Below are 27,729 nucleotides of genomic sequence, written 5' to 3' on the forward strand. Positions count from 1 at the left end.
AATCTGAAAGTTTGAACTATTTCTCTGGTGATTTTCATGGTTTCAGGTATGGCTGTTTCTTTATGCTTCTGCGGGGCAGTTGATGACCCTGGGAATGACCTCTATTCATCAAGAGATGATATATTCTCATCTTAGGAGGACAAAGATGTATATGCTAGCTCTTAAAATACTCATAATAAAAAATGTTTACGGTTAGAATTTTGATACTTGAAGCATCAAATCCTCAGCTTCTTGAAAAACTTGGCTCTTCAGAGTCTTATTCACTGAAAAATTGACATTTTACTACATGAGAAAATTACACCAGGTAGCAAATATTAATTTGTATTATAAAAAAGTCACAGTTACTTTATAAGCAGTGAGTTCTTATAGTACTTTATAAATAACATTTTATGTGTATTATTCAGTTATAAAAAATTTGACTTGCATCTCTCCAGAAACACATCTGAACATCTGTAGTACTTTGTGTCTGTACTGTTCCTTTGCAATTTATTTTATCATTTTGCTTGTTATAGCTCATCTTCCTGGACATAAAGAGTGTTCTTATGTTTTCAGCTCCTTGTACATAATAGGTCCCAATAAATGTTTATTGAATGACTAATAATGAAACAAGTTACTCCGAGCTTTCTAATTAATCCTTTACAATCCATGTAAATACTTTCCATTATCTTTTTTCTTCATTTCTGATTATACTCTAAAATCTTTATGGTATTTGAACTGCATTTGATGATTAGAATTGTCAGAACACTTGAATTGATTCTTTATGCCTTTCTTTTTCCTTATTGAATTAAAGGGTGGAAACAGCATGAGGTATTGTGGAATGTGAATAGGTTATGGGTTTCAATAAAGCTCTGAAGTGTGTTTTCGTGGGCAGTCGTGTTCTTGCCTTGATGGGGTCACTGTGGTGAGGCTGGGGCCACGGGAGAGGCGTGTATCACAGCATCAAGAGGATGCTCACCTGCACTCACTCTGTTGTTGGTTCTAGGTGACTGTGGAGGAGGTCATGACCACAACTGCATATCTGGACCTTTTCCTGCGTAGCATCTCTGAGCCAGCACTACTTGAGATCTTCCTCCGTTTTATCCTATTGCACCAGCACGAGAATGTCCACATCCTAGACACTCTCACGAGTCGAATCAACACCCCGTTTCGGGTAAGGAAAGTGCCAGAGGAAGGGAACTTGCAACTAAGAACAGATTTCAGGAGAGTTTGTTTTGGGAATGTAATTATGAATATTCTCTTTTGCTCTCTCACTCTCTGTTTTTTGTTTTTTTTTTTTTTTTTTGGTGGTTGTTGTTCTGTGGCCATTACCTTCTTTCTCTTTGGTTAGAGATGAATGGGATAATGTGTTTTGCTCTCAAGGATCCTTCTGTCAAAGAGGTGACACTTACTGCCTTTCATAGGACATCTTTTGTGATTTCTCTGTTTTAGTACTTTCTTCTGTAGAACTAGCAGAATGTACTTTTGTGGGGGCAAGATGCAGGGGAACACGTGGACCTAAGCGCAGATAAAGCCAAGGAACCAGAGTGCATCAGGTCTGGGTATTAGAGATCATATTCCTGTCCATGAGTTTTCCTGAAATGGAAGTTTGGAAAGTTGTGAATTTGGGTGGTCATTCTTCATTTTGAAGCTGTGATTAACTTGAAAAATACTCCTCCCCAAAGGCTGTCCCTATTTAATTGCAATTCTTGTTTTAAGAGCAAAAGAATGAGAATGTGTATATCATTCAGTTTGTAACATATATAGAGATAACATGTATAACAATAATTGCACAAAGGGGGAAAGAGGGAATAGACTTATATAGGAGTAATATTTCTATATTTCACTAGAGCTAATTTAATATAAATCTGAAGTAAATTCTGGTAAGTTAAAATGTATACTGGAAGCACTAGAGCAACCACTAAGAAAATAATTTAAAAATATAGTGGAAAAATCATTTAAAGGAATTAAAATGTTATACTAAGAAAATATTCAATTAGCACTACACTTAAGAGCAACATAATACACATTCTCCTCCAATGTACATGGAATATTCTCTAAGACAGACCATATGCTAGGCCATATAACAAACCTCAGTGAATTTAAGAGGATTGAAATCATGCAAAGTGTGTTCTCTGATCATAATGGATGGAAATTAAAAAAATATTGACAAACAAATTTGGGAAATTCACAAGTATATGGAAATTAACACACTTCTAATCAGTGGGTCAAAGAAGAAATCACAAGGGAAATGAGAATTTACTTTGAGATAAATGAGAATGAAGACAAAATATACCCAGACTTATGAGATATAGTGAAAGCATTGTTTAAAGGGAAATATATAGTTGTGAACACATATGTTAAAAAAAGAAGAAAGAGCTCAAAGCAGTAACCTAAGCATCTATCATAATACACTGGAAAAAGAAGATCAAACAAAGCAGGCAAAGAGAAAACAATAAGGATTAGAGAGAAATTAATGAAATAGCAAATTTAAACAATGGAGAAAATAGGTGAAATAAAAAGTTGGTTCTTTGACAAGATTGACAAACCGTTGGCTAGGCTGATAAAAAAAGAGGGAAGTCTCAAATTACTAAAATGAGAAATGAAAGAGGAGGATATTACTATCAACCTTACAGAAATAAAAACAATAAGTGAATACTATGAGCAACTATATGCCAAAGGATGACTTAGATGAAATAGAAAAATTCTAGAAAGACACAAACTTGTGAAATGGAAAATCTAAATAAATTTATATCAAAATAAGATTAAAATAGAAATTAAACAAACTACTCATAAAGGAAAGCCCAGACCCAGATGGCCTCACTGGTGAATTCTTTCAAACATTTAGGCACTAGTTAAAAAGTAAGGTCAGCAAAATGGTGGAATAGGAAGACTCAGGCCCTTATTCCCTCACAGAGAAACCCACTTAACAAAAATGTATGGACCAAATTGCCTTTGTGAGAACTTCAGAAACTTTGTAAGAACACCAGTTAAGAGGTTGTAGCACAAAGCCAAGAAGAGACATATTGAAGTGTGCAGGAAAATAGGTGGCATTATTACCTGCTCTAGCCATGCACCCTCCCCAACACAGTGTGGCAAGATCCAGAGAAAACTTCCAACTGCTGACTTTTACCTTGTGAGGGAAAGAGAAGAGTGAATTGCTGGCTTCACATTGCTGCTTATGTTCTGTCTGTTTTTTGGGAAAAGAGGAATAAAATAGCTGTAAGACACACAGAAAACAACAAAATGGAAATAGTAAGTCCTTCCACCTCAGTAATTATTTCAAATGTAGATGGATTACACACTCCAATCGAAAGATATAAACTGGCTAAATAGATTAAAAAACATGATCCAAGCATATACTGTCTAAAAGACACTCACTTTTGATCTAAGAACATGTATAAGCTGAAAGTCAAAAGATGGAAAAATATATCCCATGCAAATGGTAACTAAAAGAAAGCAGAGATGGTTGTACTTATATTTAAAAAATTAGATATTAAGGTAAAGAGACAAAAAAAGACACAAGAGATAAGGAATGACATTATGTAGTGATAAAAGGGTCAATTCACTAGTAAGATATAATATTATATATAACATCAGAGTTCTCAAATATATGAAGCAAACATTGACAGAATTACAGGGAGAAACAGACAGCTGCACATTAATAGGAGACTTCAATGCCCTACTTAAATAGTGGATAAAAATATCAGACAGAAGATAAAGAAGGAAACAGGATTTGAACAACACTATAAACCAGTTGGACCTAACAGACATATACCAAATACTCCACCCAGCAATGGCAGGATATACATTCTCCTCAAGTGCACATGGAACATTCTCCAAAATAGACCACTTGTGAGGTCACAAAACAAAGTTTAACACGTTTACAAAAATTGAAAGCACACAAATAATTTTTTTCTGACTGCAATGGAATGAAACTAGAAATAAATAGTAGAAGAAACAGTGGAAAAAATTATGAATACATACAAATTAAACAACACATTCTTGGGCCAAAGAAGAAATCACAAGGGAATTTAGAAAATATCTGGAGACAAGTGAAAATGAAAGCACAATATCCCCAAACTTATGAGATGCAGTGAAATAGTACTAAGAGGGAATTTTATAGCTGTAAACACTTAGGTTAAAAAAAAGAAAATCTTGAAGCAGCAACCTAACTATACATCTCCAGGAACTAGACAAAGAAGAACGAACTAAAGGGAAAGTTAGCAGAAGGAAGGAAATGATAAAGATCAGAGCAAAAATCAGTGAAATGAAGAATAGAAAAACCAATGAAACCAAGACTTGGTTTTTTGAAACAACAACAATATTGATTGACCCTTAGCTGTATTAACTAAGAAAAGAGAGATGACTCAAATAACTAAAATCAGAAATGAGAGAGGGGACATTACAACTTATGCCACAGAAATTAAAAAGAACATACCACAAACAATTATACACCAACAAACTGGATGATCTAGAAGACCTAGATACATTCTTAGAAGCATAGAACCTATCAAAAACGAATCATGAAGAAATAAAAAAAAAGTCTGAACAGACTTACCTCTAGTAAGGAGATCAAAGTTGTAATAATAATTTAAAAATCTTAAAGAAAAACCCAGGACCAGATGGCTTCACTGGAGTAGTCTACCAAACATGTAAAGAAGAATTAACATCAGTCCTCCTTGAATTCCTAAAAACTTGAAGATCCAGGAACATTTTCAGACTAATTTTATGAGGCCAGTATAGTCCTGATACCAAAGCTAGACAAAGGTACTTCAAGAAAACTAGAGACCAGTATCCCTGATGACTATTGATGCAAAAATCTTTAACAAAATACTAGCAAAAAGCATTAAACAGCACATGATAAGGATTGTACAACATGACCAAGTGTAATTTATTCCTAGAATACAATGATGCTTCACCGTATGAAAGTCAATCAGTGTAATATACCATGTTAATAGAATGAAGGACAAAACCCACAGGGTCATCTCAATTGATAGAAAAAGCACTTGACAAGATGGATTAGAGACTTAAATCTTAGACCTAATACCATAAAAACCCTAGAAGAAAACCGAGGTAGTACCATTCAGGACATAGGCATGGGCAAAGACTTCATGTCTAAAACACCAAAAGCAATGGCAGCAAAAGCCAAAATTGACAAATGGGATCTCATTAAACTAAAGAGCTTCTGCACAGCAAAAGAAACTACCATCACAGTGAACAGGCAACCTACAGAATGGGAGAAAATTTTTGCAATCTACTCATCTGACAAAGGGCTAATATCCAGAACCTACAAAGAACTCAAACAAATTTACAAGAAAAAAACAAACAACCCCATCAAAAAGTGGGCAAAGGATATGAACAGACATTTCTCAAAAGAAGACATTCATACAGCCAACAGACACATGAAAAAATGCTCATCATCACTGGCCATCAGAGAAATGCAAATCAAAACCACAATGAGATACCATCTCACACCAGTTAGAATGGCAATCATTAAAAAGTCAGGAAACAACAGGTGCTGGAGAGGATGTGGAGAAATAGGAACACTTTTACACTGTTGGTGGGATTGTAAACTAGTTCAACCATTATGGAAAACAGTATGGCGATTCCTCAAGGATCTAGAACTAGATGTACCATATGACCCAGCCATCCCATTACTGGGTATATACCCAAAGGATTATAAATCATGCTGCTATAAAGACACATGCACACGTATGTTTATTGCGGCACTATTCACAATAGCAAAGACTTGGAATCAACCCAAATGTCCATCAGTGACAGACTGGATTAAGAAAAGGTGGCACATATACACCATGGAATACTATGCAGCCATCAAAAAGGATGAGTTTGTGTCCTTTGTAGGGACATGGATGCAGCTGGAAACCATCATTCTCAGCAAACTATCACAAGAACAGAAAACCAAACACCGCATGTTCTCACTCATAGGTGGGAACTGAACAATGAGATCACTTGGACTCGGGAAGGGGAACATCACACACCGGGGCCTATCATGGGGAGGGGGGAAGGGGGAGGGATTGCATTGGGAGTTATACCTGATGTAAATTACGAGTTGATGGGTGCTGACAAGTTGATGGGCGCAGCACAGCAACATGGCACAAGTATACATATGTAACAAACCTGCCCATTATGCACATGTACCCTAGAACTTAAAGTATAATAATAATAATAAATAAATAAATAATAAAAAAATAAAAAAAAGAAAAAGAAAAAGCACTTGACAGATTCAACACCCTTTCATGATAAAAGCACTCAACAAACTAGAAATATAAAGAAACAACTTCAACATATTAAAGCCCTTATATGAAAAGCCCACAGCTAACATCTTACTCAATGGTGAAAGACTAAAAGCTTTTTCTCCGAAATCAGGAACAAGGCAAGGATGCCCAGTTAGAGGTCCTAGCCAGGGCAATTAGGCAAGAGAAAGAAATAAAGGCATTTAAACTGGATAGAAAGAAGTTAAATTGTGTGTGTTTGTAGACAGCATGATCATATATATAGAAAATCCTAAAGATGTCACTCAAAAACTGTTAGAACTAACAAGTGAGTTCAGTAAAGTTGCAGGATACAAAGTCAACACACATAAATAATTTGTATATATTAACTATGAACAATTCGAAAAGGAAATTTAAAAAGCTCTTTATAATAGCATCAAAAAGGATAAAATACTTAGGAATAAACTTAACTGAGGAGGTGAAGGACTTGTGCACTGAAAACTACAAAACATTATTGAAAGAAATGAAAAAAGAACAAATAAATGGAAAGACATTCCATGTTCATGGATTGAAAAACTTATTTTCATTAAAATGGCCATATTACTCAAAGCAATCTACAGATTCCATGCAATTTGTAACAAAATCCCAGTGACATTTTTTGGGCAGAAATAGAAAAAAATCCTAAAATTTATATGAAATCTCAAGAGACCCTGAATAGCTAAAATAATATTGAAAAAGAAGGCAAAAGTTGGAGAGCTCACATTTCCTTATTTTAAAACATATTACAAAGCTATAGTAATACAAAACAGTGTGGTACTAGTATAAAGACCAATGAAACAGAATAGGAAGCAGAATGAAATAGAAATGAACCCTTGTATTATGGTCAAATGATCTTTGACAAGGATGCCAAGACTACACAATAGGAAAGGACGATTTCATCAACAAATGGCAATGGTAAAATTGGATTTCCACATGCAAAAGAATGAAGTTGAACCCTTACTTTACACCATATAAAAAATTAACTGAAAATGGATAAAAGACCTAAACATAAGATCTGAAACTACAAAACTCCTAGAAGAAAACATGGAGGAAAACTTCATAGCAATTGATTTTGTAATAATTTATTGGATATGACACCAGAAGCGTAGGGGAAAATAGACAGATGGGAGTACATCAAACTTAACAACTTAAGCATATCAAATGAACTAATCAACAAGATGAAAGGGCAACCTACAGAATGGGAGAAAATATTTATGAGTCATATATCTGATAAGGGGTAGTATCCAGAATATATAAAAAGTTCTGTAACTCACCACCAACCAAAAATCCAAATAATCTAACTTAAAAATAAACAAAGTACTTGAATATTTCTGTGAAGAAGACATACAAAGGACCACAAAACATATGAAAAGATTAGAGAAGTGCAAATCAAAACCACAATGAGATATTATCTCATATCCATTAGGGTGGCTACTATCCAAAAAACTGAAAAAGTAAGTGTTGTTGAGAATGTGGAAATACTGGAACCTTTGTGCCTTGTTTATGGGAATGTAAAGTGGTGCAACCATTATGGAAAACAGCATGGAGGTTTCTCAAGAAATAACACATAGGATTAGTACATTATCCAGCAATCCCACTTCTGGGAATATATCTAAAAGAATTGAAAGCACTATCTTGAACAGATATTTGTATACCCATGTTTATTGCAGCATCATTCACACTAGCCAAGAGGTTGAAGCAACCTAGATTGTCCATTGATGGATGAATAGATAAAAGAGTATGTTGTTATGTGTACAATGGAATGGAATGTTAATCAACCTTAAAAAAAGAAGGAAATCTTGTTACATGCTACAACATGGATGCTCTTTGAGGGTATTATGTGAAGTGAAGTAAGCCAGTCAGAAAAAGACGAACTGTAGGATTCCACTCATGTGAGGGATCTAAAATAGTCAAACTTAAAGAAACAGAGGGTAAAATGATGGTTTCCAGGAGCTGGGTGGTGGGGAAAATGGGGAGTTGTTTGGTGGTTACTGAGTTTCAGTTTTGCAAAATGTAATGTTTGAGAGATCTGTTGCACAACACTGTGAATATAGTTGCCACTAGTAATTTGTATGCTTAAAAATCAGTAATATGTTAACTTTTATGTTGTGTGTTCTTTATCAATTTAAAAAATGAATAATTAATACAAATTCTTCACAGACTCTTTAAAAAATTAGAAGAGGAGGAAATACATCTCAACTCATTCTGTGAAGCCAGTGTTAATTCTGATTCCAAAACTAAACAAAGATACCACAGGAAAACTATACACTAACTATGAATATGGGCTCCCCATATTCTCCATAAAACACTAGCAAATGAAATCTAGAATAAATAGAAGGGATTATACACTATGATCAAATGGGATTTATCAAACTAGGATTGTAAAGCTGGTTTAAAGTCTGAAAATCAATGAATGTAATACATCATATCAAGATAAAGGAAAACACGATTATCAACAGCATACTCAACAAACTAGAAATAGAGGGGAACTTCCTAGCAATCTGATAATGGGCATCTATGAAAAAGTCAGAGCTAACATTATACTTAATAGTGAAGAATGGTTTTTCACTAAGATAAGGAATAAGATATCTTCTCTCTTCAATTCTATTCAAGATGGTACTTGAAGTTCTAGCCAGGGCAATTAAATAAGAAAATGAAATAATGAAATAAACACATTTATATTAAAAGTAAAATAATCAGTATTTGTAGATGACATGCTCTTGTATGTAAAAACTAAGGAATGCACTAAAATTGTTAGAATGAATGAGTCTAGTAAGGTTGCAGATACAAGATTAATGTACAAAAATCAATTTACAATAACATCAAAAGAAAATATGAATAAATTTTACAAAAGAAGTGCAAAACTTATGCTGCAAAAAGTATAAAACTTTGTTTAAATTAAAGAAGACCTAAATAAAAGGAAAACATCCCATGTTCATAGACCAGAAGACTTAATATTGTTAATATAGGAATACTCCACAAATCGATCTACCGTTTCAGTGTTTTTCTATAAAACTCCTATCTGGCCTATTTGTTGAAATAGATAAGCTGACTCTAAAATTCATATGGAAATGCAGTGGACCCAGAATAGTCAAAACAAACTTGAAGAAATGAGTTGGAGAACTCAGCGTACCTGGTTTCAAAACTTTCTACAAAGCTACAGTAATCAAAGCAGTGTGGTGCAGGATAGACATACAGATCAGTGGAACAGAATTGAAAATCCGGAAATAAGCTCATATATCCATGGTCAATTAGTTTTCAAGGAAATTTCAAGACCACTCAGTGGGAGAAAGAATAGTCTTTTTAACAAATGGTGCTAAGACAATTGGATATCCACGTGCAAAATAATAGGGCTGAATCCACACCTCATGCCATATACAGAAATTAACTCAAAATGGACCAGAGACCTAAATGTAAGAGCTAAAACTATAAAACTCTTAGAAGAAATCATAAGAGTAAATCCTTGTAGCCTTGGCCGTGTTTTCTTAGATATGACACCAAAAGCATGAATGACAACAAATGAAAAAATTGATAAATTGGAAATTATCAAAATTAAAAACTTTTGCCTTCAAGGGACAACAACAGGAACTTGAAAAGACAATTCACAGAATGGTAGGAAATTTTTGCAAATCATATATCTGATAAGGTATTTGTACACAGAATAAACAACTCCTACAACTCAATAATAAAAAGACAAACACCCTGCGGCTCACCCTTAACAGTGAGGAGTCCGGGTTACTATGAAGTCTGATAAATTAACAGTGATTTGCAGGGGTTACTGTGGCAATGGATAAGAAGGAAACCTAACTGGGTTGGGGAAAGGAGGTGTTGGATGGTAATATTGTGAGACAGAACAGAAAGATTTCTTAAGGGAGGTGAGGCCTAAGCTAAGACTTTGAGAATAGATAGGAGTTAGCCTGTTGGAGGAGTCAGGAAAAGCCATTGCATTTAATGGAACCACAAGTGCAAAGACTTGGAATGGTAACAGGGTATGTTGCTTCTAGCTAACTACATGTATATGACCTGTCCTGAATATAAGAGATGTTTTGGGTTAGGCTAAGTACAGCTCTTTCTTTACAGCATTGTTGTGGATTTCATTGGCCAGATTTTAAGCCCAACTTGCCTAGAAAACAGACTAGCATTTACTCTACAAAGAGTGAGAGCTTAAAATTACTTAAATGGGCCAGTAGATTGATAAAAGCTTACTCTCAAAAGGGTGCAAAGATTTTACAATACACCTTTGGGCATCTCCCCTATTTGGCAGTTTACCTTTTCTTTTTGGAAATCAGCATTGATAGAATTCTTGTTTTTTTAAAGAACTTTTTAGAAAAGAACATTATCTCACCCTCAGCACAATGGGAAATGGAACCAAGGAAAATGTTTGCCCCAAAGCCAAGAGAGGAGCTGAGCTTGAGGCTAAGAACTCTGAAGGGAGACTTGGCTAGGTTATATACAATTTTCCCTGAGCCCTGTCTTGTAAATAACTAATGTTTGAAAAATAACTCAGGAAAACAAATTACCTAAATAGGAGATTGTGTGTGTGTGTGTGTGTGTGTGTGTGTGTGAGAGAGAGAGAGAGAGAGAGAGAGAATTGGAGAATTGTAGGGAGAATGTTTATCTGTCTGGATTTTTAAAAGTTGGAAATACGAGCCCAGGCATTTTTGTAGGAAGATAATTCTGCACAGTGGCATAATTCCAGACACTGGCTTTCTAATCAAATCCTATGGGAGAATTGATATCCTGAATACACATTCTCTCTGGCAGCAGCATGCTTTTTATCAAAACTGCTAAAAAAAAAAAAAAAAAAAAAGGCCCATTTTACTTTGTAATTCTGATTTATTTACCATCTGTGGGGAGTGGAGTTATCGTTCCAGCATCTGAACTAGAATGTGTGTCTCTTGTTTCCCAGCTTTGTGTGGTGTCCCTGGCATTATTCAGAACTCTCATTGGTTTACATTGTGAAGATGTGATGTTACAGCTAGTTCTAAGGTGAGTTGCCTTTTTTGTTTCCTTTAAAGAAAAATTCACTTTATACTTTATATTACTTTCTATTCATATACTTTATATTACTTTGGTCATATAAGCTAAATAGGGGCCATGCATCTAAGGAAGAAAATTATCAAGAACATTAATTTGTGTTTTGCATTGTTTCCCAAGGTTAATTTTATTTGTACTATTAAAAGTTTGTCGAGGGCCATATGCATTATATTGTAAATATGCTCCTGGAAATTATAGATAGAATGCTTGAAAATGTTCAGAAGTATTATAAAAGCTATTCTGGTCTGTGGCTGAACGTCTTTCTCCTGAAGTACATTTATAGGGGACTTTTGCTATTAAAAGGAAGTTTTCCAAATATAAAATGCTTTTGATATATAATTTCTTTGATTTATGCTTTGATAATGGTACACACACAGTGTTTACTCTCTGATCTGTGAGTGTATTTCAGTTAAATTCAGTAAAAATTTGATGAGTATTTGCTGTGAACTGAGGACTTACATACAAGGTAGCAAAGGTTTGTCCTTTGGACAGAAGTACAGGTGGGAAAGGTTTTATGAAGTGGCTGGGATTTGAAGATGAGTATTAGGAGTCAAAGTGCACAGCTATTAAGAAGACAGTCATTTGGCAATTTAATAGGGAACTCAGGTACACCAAATCTTGTTTTGGCCCAGCAATACCTCTTCTTCTTCAGAACCTGTGAGAAGCATCTGTTTTTGTGAAGGAAAGCAGTGATGCTTCCTTATTAGCTCATGATTTAGCTCTGAATCTCTGCACAGAACTCTAGAAACCCCTGGTTAGACCATGGTGCACGTCTTTCCTTCTTTTTGGTAAACCCAGATCCTGAACCTTGGAGTTGACTACTCTGGTGAAACCCTACCCCAGCACTGCAAGAAGTGGACCCAGAGAGAATGTGGTCCCAAAGCTGAGAGAGGAGCGAAGGGCTAGGGCTGAGAGGAGCTCTGAGTTGCGAGGGTTTGTGCTCTTACATGCTCTTCTGGTGGTGTGGAAGCAAAAACGAAAAAGTGGGACTACCCGGGTTCTCTGGCATGTACTCCCTGCTCCTCCTTCCTTAGTGGACTTCCTGACCCTTCATTGGAGCAGTCCTGGGGAATAAGAGTGGGTGCTAACTTTGAGACCACTTTGCTTGAGGAGTGGTGCCGTGCAGGCATAACATCTTGCAAAAGAGAATGATTACAAAACGACTCTGAAAAAGCTGGTGGTGGCCTATTGTGGAGGGCCTTACAGAATTGTCGGGAGAGTATCACCTATTAGATTTTTAAGTTTAAAAGAGCTTTTGAACTTTTTAGGGTTTTAGATTAGGTCATCAGTAACTAATCTTAAGGATTAGCAGAAAACAAATCCAATCTTAAAGAAACACCCTGGATAGTCTGGGTAGAGCATTAGTTATCTGCCCTAAAAGGATTATGTTAGCTCCTCATCAAGCCTCTACTGATATATGACAGAATGCAAGGCCTGAATGAAATCCGGAACAACTTGGCAAAGCCGTTTTTACTGCCCAAAAAACCAGGCTTTTACTCCAAAGTGGGTAAAACCTGATGGTATTTAAATGTTAAATTCTTAAATACTGCTTCTTTGATGGTAGGAAAACCAGCTGTCTTTTTTCAGTGTACTTGGAAGCCTGGCCTTGGTCTGGAGGCGCAGAGCTTCCCAGCTGTGGGTCACCAGGTCAGATTTAGTCCAGATGATGGAAGCTCTTGCTTGCTGGCTATTCAGTGACCTTTACAAGGTGAGCACTAATCACCCTTTTACTGCTCATATAGTGGTGGTGGTTGTGTTAAAAAAGTATCCTCAGAGATGGCATCAGTAATGGCTTCTCTGGATACCCAGACTTGTACCTTATAAAGATGAAGAGATCAGCTCATGGTTGAAATACATAAATGTTCAAGTCAGGGCTAGTCATTTCTAGCGTGGGTGAGGACAAATATCCCAGGGAAGTGCCTGAATGTTATGTTATCACAAGTTCTGAATGGAATAATGAAAAAAAAACCAGTGCCAGACCTGAGGTTAGGACATGGGCTTGACTGCCTGGTCCTAGGCTCTCTGGGCCTAAGTTTCTTTAATGAGGATGATAGTGACAATAATAATAATATAGTTACTCTTAATTGAATACTTCCTCTGTTTCTAATTCTGCGGTGCTGCTTGAGGGGTTCCACCAGGAGAGAAACTGAGAGGACATACACAGAAGTCGATTGGGCACATAATAGGCATGGAAGAAACCACTGGCTCCTGGTCTCCTTCTTCTGCACTGCTGATGTGACTCAGCCTGTTTTGGTTTTGGAATATGCTACCTCATAAGGTTATTGGGAGGATCAACTGTGGTATGTCTGTGAAAATGTTTTGAAATGCTGTAAAGCAAGGTTCTGTAACCTTTGGCCTGCGGGCCGCATGTATGGGGCCCAACACAAATTTGTAAACATTCTTAAAACATTATGAGATTTTTTTTTGCAATTCTTTTTTTCTTTTAGCTATCATTAGTGCTAGCGTATTTTATATGTGGCCCAAGACAATTCTTCTTCTTCCATTGTGGCCCAGGGAAATCAAAAAATTAGACACCCCTGCTGTAAAGTATAACACACATTTAAGGGAGAGAATTTTCTAGAAAGGACATTTTAAACTAATGAAAATAATTTTTTCCCGATTTAGAATCTGTGCAAAAAGCAAAGCCAATAAAAAAATATTTATTCTTCAAGTCATTTGAACATTATTTTAAGAGACATAAAAAATGGATTTATAATCTGTCCTTTTTGTTTGCTGCTGCCACTGCAGTCATTTGAATATACATGATAAACTTGCAGATCTGAGAGGCAGTAGAGCAATGAAGATTATGTGACTGCGTTTAATGAAGGTATTTGTTATGTGATAAATAAATAATAACTATATGTCAATTTTTGTTACAACCCAAATACTCATAAATACCAACATTTCAAAATGATGATCCATTTGTAACAGATACTAGTTTCTTCATTTGACAAAATATCAGAAAAGTGAGTTGAAATAAGGTATCCCCAAAGACAGGATATTTTAGTGAGCAGAAAACCAAGGAGAAATTGTCCACCTCCACGGATATGACATATGATAGGCCAAAGGCAGGCAGGAAATGCTGACAAGCAGTGAGGTAACAAATATCTGCCATGCTCCTGGAACCTCCCAGTTGAGACAAAATTTAATTGCTTAATACATTGAATGCTATATCTGAATATTCTGGTTAGAGAGTTTTTTTCAGAAGTACTGGTCCATTGTCAGGTTTATGAACTGCCTTGCCTGTTGTGTTCAGATAGAGGTTGTTTTGCCTGAAGAGAAGCTGTATGTATACTTCAGGAACATTTTCATTTTGCATAGGAGTTAGGGGTCTGGAGGAAAGGGAAAAAAAAACCCCAAAAACCCATAAAGCCTGCCAGCCTAGGGGAAAATGAATAGTAGAAATATGGCCAGAACTTCTTTGAATCACAAATGATCTTTTTGAATTCACTAACATTGCTTTGTAGATTTTGGTCTATGGGTGCATTGTTGGAGTTATCATCTCAGAAGAAGTGCTTCACTTAGCTCATTGTACTTCCCTGCCTTGTTTTGCTTGTGTTTATGGTCAGTGTAGCATAGGGCAATATGTGTGCTTTGTTATCAGCTGATTGTCACTGAATATTTTAGAAGTGATGATGGTTTAATTTAATGACCAATATCCAAGAAAATAAGAAATAGGCCCAGGATTATAGAGGGTTGGGGAAATAGTGAAAATCAGGGAGGACAATATGTATGATATATATATGATACATATTTTATGTATATATTAGATATATTTTTTCTTTTTTTCCTTCTGTGTTGGGGCATGGCTTTGCAAAATCTGGACCTCTGAAGTCAGATATTTATTAGTCTCTGATTATTTTTATAGTTTCATGAATTTAAATTCTCAAATAAAATATAGTATAAATGAAAAGATAGTTTGAGGATAAATACCTATACTAAATTCATAAGTGATTTTTCCGCTATTGGCAGCCAATTCATCTTGATATTTGACATTTGGGGATATTCTGGCATTTATTCTATTTCTAATCTTTTCCTGTGAGTGATGAAAAGACAGACAGAGGGGCACGGTCTTTTTTTTCTATTCTTTCTTCTGGGATGATCCTTCATTTTAAAGATACAGCAGAACCACTGCTTTTTTTCTTTTCTTTTGAAAATTGATGTATAATAGTTGCACATATTTTTGGGGTACACATGATATTTTGATGCATGTGTGCACTGTGTAATAATCAAATCGGTATCATTAGGGTATCTATCATGTCAAACATTTATCTTTGCTTTGCGTTGGGAACATTACAATTATTTTCTTCTATCTATTTTGAAATATACAATAAATTATTGTCAACTGTAACTTCTCTACTGTACTATTAAATACTAGCACTCTGTGTAGCTGTATTTTTGTACCCCTTAACTAACTTCTTCCGCCTTCCCTTCCCAGCCTCTGTAACCACCATTCTGCTCCCTACTTCTGTGAGATTCAGTTTTGTAGCTCCCACGTATGAGTGAGAACATGCGATATTTGTCTTTGTGTGCCTGGCTTATTGAACTTAATATAATGACCTCTGAGAACCACCATTCAGAATACCCTGGGCTATTCATTTGAATACACTCCCCATTTCCTGTTTCGTAGACTCTTTCTTTCAACCAATAGGGGATCTCTGTTGATTTGATCTATTCAGAAGAAAATTTTTAGTTTCTACTGAAAGCATGTATTTGTAAAGTTGCAATTCCCCAATAAGTCTTTGTTCTAATATAGTTTCAAGCCACCCACTGGTGATATTTGATAAATAGCTTTATTAGCTTTGATCCAGTGTTCCATTTTTAATACTTCAAAGAATAAAAATCTATGAATATCAACTTAAATCATAAAATATGCTTAGTTTGAGCCATAAGCAGTCATTGCTGTTCCAGCAGTATATAAAAGCATCGAAGCAGTTTATTTCTTAAATAATTAATGACCAAAATAAGGATACAATAAATCCTGTGTAATCGGAATTTCTCTAGGCCTCACCAGCCTATGGGAAGAGTTCACATCAATGGCTACAGGACAGGTTTTTCCAGCTCTGACCCCAGCCACCTCATAGAAAACCTTGGACCCGCCCCTAAACCCCCAACCTAACACAAAAGTATCACCCATCACTTCTAGGGATCACCAAGTGAGAAATCTTTTTTGTTTCTCTGTTTTTGTTTTTTAGAGACAGGATCTCACTCTGTCCCCCAGGCTGGAGTGCAGTGGTGTAGTCATTGCACACTGCAGCCTCTACATCCTGGGCTCAAGTGATCCTCCCACCTCAGCCTCCCGACTAGCTGGGACTACAGGTGCACACCACTACACTCGGCTAACTCTTCTATGTTTTATAGAAACAGGATCTTGCTGTGTTGCTCAGGCTGGTTTTGAACTCTTGGCCTCAAGCAGTCCTCCCACCTTAGCTTCCCAAAATGCTGGGATTGCCGGTATGAGGCATTGTACCCCACCCCCAAATGAGGAGTCTTACATATATGCATGAACAAATCTCCCACCATGGTTGCCACAGCAGCATCAGCCATGGTCCCCTCTCCTGCTCCGATCCCTTTCGTTGCTGCTACCTTCCCTTCCCACCCCCCAACCCGCTGCCCCTGTTCCTGCTGTGCACCCCGGCACCTTCCTGTGGTGCTAGAGCAGCATCGCCTTCTCTGGGTGCCCACTGGGTTCCAGCTGTGCTTTGTTCACAGCTGGCAGGTTCACACAGAGGTGGGAGAATGCTTCTCTCTCCTGTGTTATTTCTGGTTACCAGAGCGTCTCTACTCACAGATATCCTTGTGGAAAAGAGCTCCTTTATTTTCTGCCTGCAACATCCATTTTTCCTCATTGCTAAATTCCCCAAAACTAAACCAAGAATCAGAACAGGCTTGCCTCCTGTTCCGTACTTTCCTTTTTGTTCTTGTAACCTTCTACTTTCATGAAACTGCACTTATGAAAACAGATGCCACCACATCAGACCTGCAGGGTGTGTCTGGTTCTTACTGATAGCAGGTTTACAATATATATCTGCCCATGGGGACAGTGGGAGGAGGGGATGAGGACCGCCTTACCTAGATGGTTTGCCTTTTCTGAGAACTGAAGGTTAAGTGGCAAGTTTGCCATATCATACCTGGAAAGTATTATTAAAACCTTCAGTATCAAGTAGCACAAAGAGAACGGAATCTTTCTTCCCTCTCTGACTCTGGTTCTTGCGGTGGATTAGTTGTGAATATCAACTTAGGTTTTCCTCATTTGGATCAGCAGGAGGTGTGGGAGATGGTTGAATGTTTACAGGCCTGAAGACATGTCCTGAAAGTCGTACTTTTTATCTTTTTTTAATGAAAAGCTTAATCTTATCTTGTTTTTCTCTGCACTGCTTCTTTCTCAAATGCCGAATACCGAAGTAAAAACATGCTGGCTGATTGAAGGGTTGTGATTGTTCGCATAAGGGCTTGGGCTCATCTGTAATTGGCTCCTGCACACGTATGTGATGCTGGGCTCTGGCTATAAGTTCTTTATCCCATTTGCTCCATTTTGTTTAAATAAGCAGTATGTTTTTTTGCCCTGTTAAGAAAAGAAGTCATTTAAACACACTTTATTCTAGCCATGAAGCCCACTGATGTGCTCCAGGTGTGTCAGAAATGGTTGCTCAGGTTTTCTTGTCCCCAGGTTCATAATGATACTAAGATGCTTTTGATCACCAACCAAAAGTGTTTTGTGTGAAATGGGGCCCAGTGATCCTCAATGAGTCATTTTCCATTATATTTTCTCCTGGTCACCCGTGAGAATGTAAAGAAAATGTTTACACTATGGAGTGGTTGTTTGCTGTTGCCATTCAGTGCCTGCGATGAGCCAGAGTTTCTGGGATTATAAGAGAAATGATCGAAGCAACTCCTTGCTGTGGTAGCACATTATATTGAGGAGGTAGACACTGAAGTAATCGTGATACAAGGTAATAGTGCTTAATAGAGGCCCATGAGCATAGTGGAGGGAGGGATTAGCTCCCTCTCAAAGAAGGTGACACTGAAGCTGGACTTTGTAGAATGAAAGGCATTGGTCAGGCAGAGAAAAGGGGAAATCTCAGGCCAGGTAAAGGTGACAGTGGGCACAAAGGCATGGAAGTGAAGAGGGATCATTTAAGAGATGCAGAAGTTCCTGGAGACTAAATTGTAGAGAACATTAAGTACTTTGTAAAGAGGATGTTCTTTCAGAAGAAATTAAGCTAGGGAGTAAACCCTGGTGGCTGATGAGATGATCAGTTGAGAGCTGGGAGAGGATGAGTCTGCCCCTGGCCACAAGGAGTCCCTGTTATGGTTTAGTTAGTCCCAGTAATGGTTCAAGACATTGCAGAGACCAAACGCTGGTTCTTTTTGTCATTCTAGGTATCTGATCCCCTGCAATCACATGATGCTGAGTCAGAGGTGGGCTGTGAAGGAGAGAGACTGTTACTCTGTTTCTGCGGCCAAGCTGCTTGCCTTGACTCCTGTCTGCTGCTCCAGCGGGATCACTCTGACGCTGGGGAACCAAGAGAGGGATTATATTCTCTGGTCGAAGTGTATGCATGACACTTCAGGTAGGAACTCGCTAGTGATGATCTTTAAACCAAAGGATGCCATTTCATCTCGCCTTGGGATGTGTGTCCCTTTGGGTGGACAGGGAATTATGTAGTGGGTCCCATTTCTTTTATGAATGACTAGTTGGGATCCTTTTCTGCTTTGTAAGGAGTTATGGACACGTTGTAATCAGTGTTCATTGACGTGCCCAGACATTACGTAGTGTTGCCAGATCTTTATTTTATGTGGACTTTCTAGTGGGATCCTCAGAGTCAAAATGTGAAAACGTGTGCTAGCTTGTCTTCGGAAACAAGACAGGGGTGAGAGGTGTGGAGATGGCTATTACTGAGACAGAATCAGCCCTTATTTTAATTTCTAAAATGAGCCACTTATAGAAATCTGTCATAAGGATTTACGTATTATTGTATATGACTATAAAACTTGAAATTTGTGATATAACAGCGGAATCGCATGCATTTGATTGACCTAATGAGGAAGGCTGCCATAAACACTTTACAGGGGTTATGATGCTCGGTGCTATTTGCCAGCTATGGTTCCCCTCATACAAGCAAAATTGAAATGGCCATCTCTGTCAACCTTGGCTCTCTGGCAGGCAGCTGGAGCAAGGGGGCATTTGTGTATCTTTGATGGTCATATGGCTGTTTCAATTCAGGAACTTTCTGCATGTCCTGTGACCACTAGGAAATCCCCAGTCCTGGTGTTGAGTCAAGCGTTTCCAGTTTGTATTCTGATATCCGTGCCAACAATGTCATTCTGTCCACCCAGCTATAATTTTCTTAGATAAAGTGTATTTAAAAGCTGGGTTACTTGACTAAGAAAATGTCAGTATGTTTGATATTAATGTAATTTGTAGAAATTAAGGTTGTCTTACTGATTCTTTGTCTTTATATAAAGATGCATGGAAATTAGCAATTTATGTAATTTAATTGTATTTTCCTATTAGGCAGGTTAGTATGGATATTTTGTATTTTCATACCTAAAAATTGTTTTAAAAACATATTTAAAAATTGATGTCTTTTCTAAATTTACTATGAAAGTTTTTTCAAGAATGATTCTGTGGCTAGCCTTGCCTCAGAATTCAAAATTCAAGTTAAACCTATGATTCTCCATAACCTGCCAACTTCTTTCTCTGTGTGATCACTTTTAATGCTTTGAAGAAGGTAGTATTCCCATTTTACAGATGAATAAACAAACTCAGAGAGGAATTGACTTGTTCATGGTTATACAGCTAAGTAGGTTCTCTGGTTCCAGATTCCATGTTCTTTCTACTCTCCTGCCCCTGGAATTGCCTTACAGCAGATAAATGCCCTAATGGATGTGTGGTGACATAGCTAGCTAGCTAGCCAGAGTAATTACTGTACAGGGGCAGATAATTTTCCCAAGAAAGTAGCAGGGCCAAGATTCAGGTTCTGCATCTTGGTTCTGTGTCTTGGTTCTACTACTTTCTTGGGCAAATTACTTAAGTTTTCTAATTTTTTTTTCTTATCTGTAAAATAGTACCTACTTCAAAGGGTTATTCTCAGGAAAGCAAGTGAAGACATGTAAAGCTCTTAGAAGATTGCCTGGCATGTAGTAAGTGCACAATAAATATTGCTAGTAGTAGTATTTGATGTATTTTTACATAACATAGATAAGAGATAAACACTAACGTTTTAGCAGTAGAGCTGTAAAATGTGAATTATGTCTACCCTAATGCCCTGGAAATGGGTATTCTTAAAGGCTCAATTCTGACCCAGTCTGGTAGAGATTTAGAGCATGAAGAGACGTGAGGCTTGCAAAGATGTGGCACTGAAGTAAGAATGGAGGTCGGTGTGAAATTGCCTGTGCTTGAATTGTGGCTCTTCCACAATTTGGGTTGGGCATTCTTTCATCTCTGAGCCTCAATTTCTTTATCTGAAAATGGAGAAAATAATATCTACCATACAGGATCATTGGGAGAATTAACTTAGATAGCATTGATAAAGCACCTGCATCATACTAGATGTTTAAGAAATGATAGACTATATATTTTTCCCTCAGTCTTTTTCTTTTGAGGGAAAATGTAAACTTATAGGAAGATATTTTCACAGCTATTTCAGTAGTGAAGTTGGAACTTTTAACATCAAAGGCAGTCATAGTAACATGAGCAGCATTCTTAGGTTAAAATGACTTTTGTAGTGAATATGATTTTACTTTAAGAGACCATTTGATAATATCAGCATCCTCGATAGTCCCCAGGAAGGCAGAATGAGTTAATAGGCTTTTCTAAAAACCCAGGATTTTTCTACAAAAAGTCTGGTTCTCAAATTCATGGATTATCAGCCTTCCACTTTAGATTCAAAGTAAAAAACTTTAAGGTTATTACTCTGTGGCAGGTACTATATCAGGTGTATTACCTAATTTAATCCTCTCAACAACCTGAGAGATTGCTATCATCAGCTCTTCTTTCTCTAATGACTCGTACCAGATAATAGATTTCCATTGGCTATAGCCACTATTGATTGGCTACATTGGTTTTCTATCTTCTGTGAGGGTAGAGTTTCTATTATTAATCTTTCCTTCTTACAGTCTAACCATATTATTCAGAGGTTGTTTAATCAGATATAATTAGACCCAAAGTAGCTGGCAAGACACAGTCTTAGCCTAAATGGATCACACCCCCATCCACTACCTTTGTCCCCACACCTCCCTTGTTCTAATGGACCTCTGCCTCCTGTGCAGGACCTGTGGAGTGGCCATTCCCTGAAGCGTTCTCCCAGTCAGCCTGCATTGTGGAGTATGGGAAAGCCTTGGACATCAGCTACCTGCAGTACCTGTGGGAGGCCCACACCAACATCCTCCGCTGCATGAGGGACTGCCGTGTCTGGTCCGCCCTGTATGATGGCGACTCCCCCGACCCTGAGACGTTTCTCCAGGGTCTGACGGAGGAGGGCAGTGTGAGCTCGGCCTGCCCTGTGTTCGGGCTCCCGCAACAACTCCCCAGGAAGACGGGAGCTCAGCTAGCTCCCAGAAAGGACAAGAGCCAGACAGAGCTGGAATGGGATGACAGCTATGACACTGGAATCTCCTCAGGGGCTGACATGGGCTCCCCTGGGCCTTATGATGATCTGGAGGTTTCACGCCCCCCAGCACCCATTGATCCCCCAAAACACATCCAGGAGATGAAGAAGAATGCCATCCTGCTCTTCAAAGGGTCCTACATAGAAGAGTCAGACTTTCAGGATGATGTGATGGTATACAGGCTGTGTGCTGAGAAGGACTCTGAGGACGTGAAGGATTCTCAGGAGGAAGCTGCTAGACCACCAGCTGAAGCCCAGGCTGAAATTCAGAGTGTTTCCATCAACAACGGCTCCCTCCTCAGCACCCAGCCAGCAACAGATTCAGAGGAGGAGTGCAATAGGGACAATTCAGACCCATTTCACAGTGAGCCCATGGAGCCAAAGCAAGAGAGGGAACCTGAAGCAGCCACAGAATCCAACTCAGAGTTAGCATCCCCTGCCCCTGAGGCAGAGGACAGCTCTAACCTGACAGCCGCCAACCCGGAGAGCGAGGATCTCATTGCCCAGTATGACCAAATCATTAAAGAGCTGGATTCCAGCGCCGAGGGCTTGATGGAACAGAATTTCCCCACACCTGATCCCTTGCTTCTCACTAAGGAGGAAGAAGGGAAGGAAGAAGAGAGCAAAGGAGAAAAGGAGGAGGAGGGGAAGAAGGAGCTAGAAGAGGAGGAGGATGACTTTGACTCTTTTATAGCGGAGACACCTGCTGTAGAGACTGTGCTTTCCCCGTTTGTGGGGAGAGAGGAGGCTGCCTTTGCCAGTCGCCATCCCGTGAGGACTCAAAGCACCCCATTCACAGGTGACCATCTTACATTGTTTTGTGGTTTCTGCTTTTGAAAGTACTTGTATGTATTGGAACAGGAAAGTAAGGTAGGCAAAGGTAAGGAATATGATCGGTTTGTCTAACAGAGGGCTGAAAATATTTTTGTCAAGAGCAAAGAGGGGTGACTTTATTTTTATTTTGCCGTTCTTGCAATGATTATCTTATTTATTTCTCAAGCTAGGGGTTAGATTTTATTACTTAGTAACTTCTTTTGATATGTCAGTGTTAAAATAGTAGGACTGATTAAACCACACAAGAATCCAGACTTCTTATTTAATGACTTCATTTATTCTAGTGTAACTAACTTATTTTTCTCCTTAGCACTTATTTACATTTATTTTTAACAAATGACTGTCTCCCCGAGTAGAATGCATGCTCTGTGAGGGTGGAGCTCTATCTCTAGCACTGGAAGAGTGAACAGAGCACAGAATAGATGCTCAGAGTCCTTGTTGGGTGACAGTAGCTGTGCACACATCAGAGGCATCGGGGTTAGCTGTGCCTTTGCCTGGGAGCTCATTTCAGAGAATCACAAAATCTTTATCCAAAAATAAGTGGAGTGGACCCACATCAACTAAGAGCGCTTTGAAAGAGTGTGTGTGTTCAATGATACACCACCAGCCACAGGTAGAAATCTTGCAAGAGGTAAAGGGATAGGGTAGGATTTACAGATAGGCAGGTTGGGGTGAAGACCTATGATAGAAAACATCATTAAATATTAGCCAACAAAATCTGCATTTACAAATCATGGTGCAATGGGAATCGCCATAGATGAGATGGCATACTAAGCCCAGGGAGGGCCAGGGTGGGACCACTGGATGGTGTTTAGGTAGCAAGGAGAGGGGCTGGAAGATAGTAGCAACGGAGGGCGACAGTGGTCTTGGAGCCAGGCCAGGGGTTGAGTCCTGGCTCTAGCATTTAGCAGCATGTGGCCTTAGCATCCCAGGCCTTCCATTTGCTCCTGTGAGGACTGAATGAGATACTGGGAGGTCATTATTCATTTTATGACTCCTTTATGACTCCTGGAGAAGCTTGGTGAGGAGGGACTGTGCTCCTACCTCTTGGAGTAACCCAAAATAGATGATAACAGATTGCCTTCTGGTCCAGCCAGCCAAGTAGGCTTATGTGATTTCAAGGAGCTTTTCCAGCCTCCTCCTCCAATATTCATCTATTTACTGATGCCTGAAGATTTGTATATACAGGAAGAAAGCTTTTAATTCCACAATTAAGGGCTTGCGGTTCTAGTTGAGATAACGTTTCAGTGTGAATGAGTTTTAATTAAAATTCAATCAGTCAGTCAATCATAAGTAAAATGGATTAGATAATCTCACTTTTCCCAGTTGATAAGGGGGACAGGGAAGGGGGAGCTGGAAGAGTTCACTTGGAGGGAAAGGGCAGCAGTAACTTGGCATGTCACAGCTTGCCTTCTCGTAGGACATCCGGACTACCCATGGCCATGAAGATTATTCTTTAGAATTCCAGCTTTCTTACAGAGGAGCTTCATTCCTGGGAAATGTGCAAATAGAGGAAAGAAAGTATAGCTCAGGGCAAGGTAAAAAAAAAAAAAAAAAAAAAAAAAAGCAAATCCAACAACCAATTAAATAACATCAATATTTTACATATAATACACCTGAGAACTGACAAAACATACTGCAAGCTCTTTGATACATACAGGTAATTGTCACTAAAACCTTCCTTTTTCCTCTTTAGAACCCTGTACACAGCTTTAGGAAACATCTCTCTTCCCATGTATGTCTGCTTTATAGTTTCTGAACTTCTGAGTGTGTTCTGTAGCATTAGGCTTAACTTCTTCTCTCCAGGGCATCTGATTTCCACTGGAATGAGTTCACTTCCCAGCAAAATCAAAGCATTCCATTTGTCTAATTTTATTTATTCATGTGTTCAGCAATCTTTTATTGATCCCCTGATATTTGGCAGGTGCTATGCTAGGAAATAAGGACACAACATTAGAGGAATTCACAGACTTTCAGAGGAGACTCCAACAAAGAAGTGTACTCTCTTAGTGGGAAATGCATGATTAGTTGTCATATGCCAATCCAGTGGGAACCCAGTGAGGGGAGTGGGACTGGCCTCACAGAGGAGCAGGATGGACAGTGCAAGGAAGTCCCCAGGTGAAAGCAGGTGAGAATGATAGTCCAGACAGAGGAGACAGCAGGAGGAGACTGAAGAGCCTGCCAGCCTGTGGGGTGTGACCGCATGGTTTATGTGGGGTGGGGAGGTGGGAGAGAAAGGCAGAAAGCTTGGTTGGTGCCAGCTTATGGAGGGCCTTTGGGCCAAGCTGAGGGATGGAAACCTTGTGCCCTGTCACTGAAGAAGCCCCTGGAGTATAAAGTTGAGGAATGATGTGACTGGATCTGAAAAGGCCAGCTTTGGTAGGAGTGTGTGCTGAGCACTGGAGTGGGGAGAAGTTGGTGCCAGGAAAAACAAGTGAGACACCCTTATTGCCGTGTCAGAATTCAGAATGTGCCAGTGCCTTTATCTAGTAATTCTGTTTCTAGGAATGTCCTCAGAGCTGTATTCACACTGTATGCTGAGGTGTACATACAAGGATGTTCATTGCAGCATTGTTTGGAATAGAAGAAGACTGGAAACAACCCAAATACCCACCGGTGGGAGACTGACTTGCTTGTGCAACACCCTGGCAATCTAATGTTTTGTGGTCCTGAGATGAGCTCTGTATGTGTTGATACGAGGTGTGGTCTCCAGGGTGTATTGTTAAAAATGCTAGGTCTCTCTCTGTCTCTCTCTTTCTGCCTCTCTCTCTCTCTCTCTCTCTCTCTCTCCTTGGCAGGCAAGATAATGTGTTGGGTAAGAGCACTGGAACAGGTGGTGCGAATTAAAATTCTATTATTCAAAGGTGGGTTCACTTAGCATTCTGCCTCCTCTTTAAATGGGGATAAATAATAAATATACTTCCTAGGGTTGTTTTGAATCTTGAGTGAGTTGATACATGAAAAGTGCTCAGCACACTGCCTGGCAGATAGGATGTGCTTAATAACTGTTTTCAATAATAATTAAATTAAATCTCTATTAACATAGAAATACTGTTGCTGGAGTCCAGACCAGAAATGAGACTGACCTCAGGCAGCGGAGCAGGGGAGGTGGAGCTTCAGGTCCACATCAGGAGATATGTCCAGGGTAGAATTTGCTGAGTGGAGGCACAGAATCGACGGCTGCTCCATTCTTGGACAGGGGAAGTGCAGGAAGAGGGTGCAGGTTCGATGGAGGCAGGGGAACAGGGGAGAGCGGTGAGTGGATGACAGGAGGCACAGTGGAAATAGTCTCAGTGACTTTGAAGAATGTAATACTTTGTGAGGCGGGGAGTCTATGTGTGCTCCTAGGAGATGTGGGAAGAAAATAAAACCGCTGTCTTCCAGACATACCTGCAGCTTCCTGAATTGTGCTGAGTCTTTCGATTTTCGGCTGCTTACCAGATCCCCCTACGCACTTTTTGTTAAGCAGGGATTTTTTTTTTTTTTGGTAGTGCTAGAAACTAAGAATAAAGTAGGAATTTGAAAGTTTTAACACATTTTTTATTGCACACACCCAAGTGATGAGTCATTTAATTAGCGGACACTAATTATAATGTCAAAGTGGACTCCATTTGTATCATTACAGTCTACTGGCCTTGACCTAATAATAGTCTGTCATTCACATAGGTCAATGATGACATCATCTTCCTCTCCACAGGGCATGGGATTCAAGCTTGTGGGAACCCTCCCACTTCACCTCACCCCTTATAGTAGTGATGTCCTGTGGATGGTCTCCCCTGGTCACTGCATGGTCAGCAGTTTAGAGTTTGTAGGATGGCTGGATGTGGCCAGGCACAGTCTGGGACTGGGGAAGAGAAGTTGAGGGATCATTTTAGGGTCATATGTTTTACAGAAGACTCTGGCCACCTAAGTATGTCTTAATTCACCTGCTTTTGCTCCATCTGGAAGGAAATAGATGCTGAGCCAGGGACTGTAGGGGAGCAAGAGAGAGGAAGCTGAAGACAGCAGCCTTCCCCCTCTAGATCTACCTGGAAAGCCAGAATTGTGTTGCGATGCCTTGAGAGTTACCATTGACATTTCTGGGGTTCTTTATGGGAAAACCATTCATTGCTTTCAAACTGGGGTCCCTATCCAGAGTTTCCAAATGTGTTTGGCAAAGTCTCCCAGTTGTTTGTAAGCATCTCCAAAGAGTCTCTATCTGAAGAGTTCATTGACCTCTTATGTCATGGAAAGTGACTAAAGACCTCTGCCTCCCATCCCAAGGATGGGGAAGTTGAGGCTAAATGCCACACGTGAGGGGATGGTGCCTCTTGTGTTGAGATCCCTTAGAGACATCCTCGGTGTTCCTGGAGACAGAGATATTGCAGTTACCCTCTTCCTCCCCTGTGTGGTAAAGGTTTCGGTTTGGTGTTCCCATTCTACACACAGAGCTTCTGTTCCTTGCAAAGGGTTTTACTCTCTTATGCTACCAGGGCTTCTGAATGAAGCATCTTGTGATAAAGTATGTTTTTGTTAATGTTGGTGACATCTTCATGAGGCATGGCTTATTTATCAAGGGATGTGTGCTTTTGTTATAAACATGTCATGGTTTAGTAGCATCATCAGTAGCTCCACCAAGGGAAATGCAAAATTCTCATTGTGTTTAACAGAACACTTTTATGGTAAAAATTTAAAGTATCTTCAAGTAAGTTTATTAATGCCAGATTTATTTTTGGTGTTCCCTGCCCTCAGTGAACTCAAAGCATATTAATTTTCTAGTGACCCAAAGTAGCAGAAACTTCTTTTTGCCTATTTTTTTTTAATGGACTGCTTTTGTACGACTAATTTTTTTAACTGCTTTTTTTCAATGACTGCTTTTGTAGTCATACGGATTTTCTTTTTTAAGAAATCTGTGACACGGCGAACTATATCTCCCCAAACTGACACCCTTTTCTCTCTCCTCTGAAAATTCAGGTGTGGTTACTGAGTTGCTAAGGTTATAACCAGGCACTCCT

The 27,729-nt window shown here is 38.9% G+C and overlaps 1 protein-coding gene across 3 annotated transcripts in view; it reads left to right on the plus strand.

The window, feature by feature from the left end:
- Positions 1 to 27,729, plus strand: part of FHIP1A (FHF complex subunit HOOK interacting protein 1A) — a 265,000-nt gene that overhangs the window by 228,150 nt on the left and 9,121 nt on the right. For all 3 annotated transcript variants that reach the window (XM_015139343.3, XM_078002365.1, XM_015139347.3), the window contains 4 exons: positions 983 to 1,150; positions 11,161 to 11,240; positions 18,672 to 18,862; positions 21,564 to 22,700. In XM_015139343.3, coding sequence (XP_014994829.3) covers positions 983 to 1,150; positions 11,161 to 11,240; positions 18,672 to 18,862; positions 21,564 to 22,700 — 1,576 coding nt within the window. The remainder of the gene's footprint in view (positions 1 to 982; positions 1,151 to 11,160; positions 11,241 to 18,671; positions 18,863 to 21,563; positions 22,701 to 27,729) is intronic.

Source organism: Macaca mulatta, chromosome 5, assembly GCF_049350105.2.
Source record: "Macaca mulatta isolate MMU2019108-1 chromosome 5, T2T-MMU8v2.0, whole genome shotgun sequence".
Classification (NCBI taxonomy): domain Eukaryota; kingdom Metazoa; phylum Chordata; class Mammalia; order Primates; family Cercopithecidae; genus Macaca; species Macaca mulatta.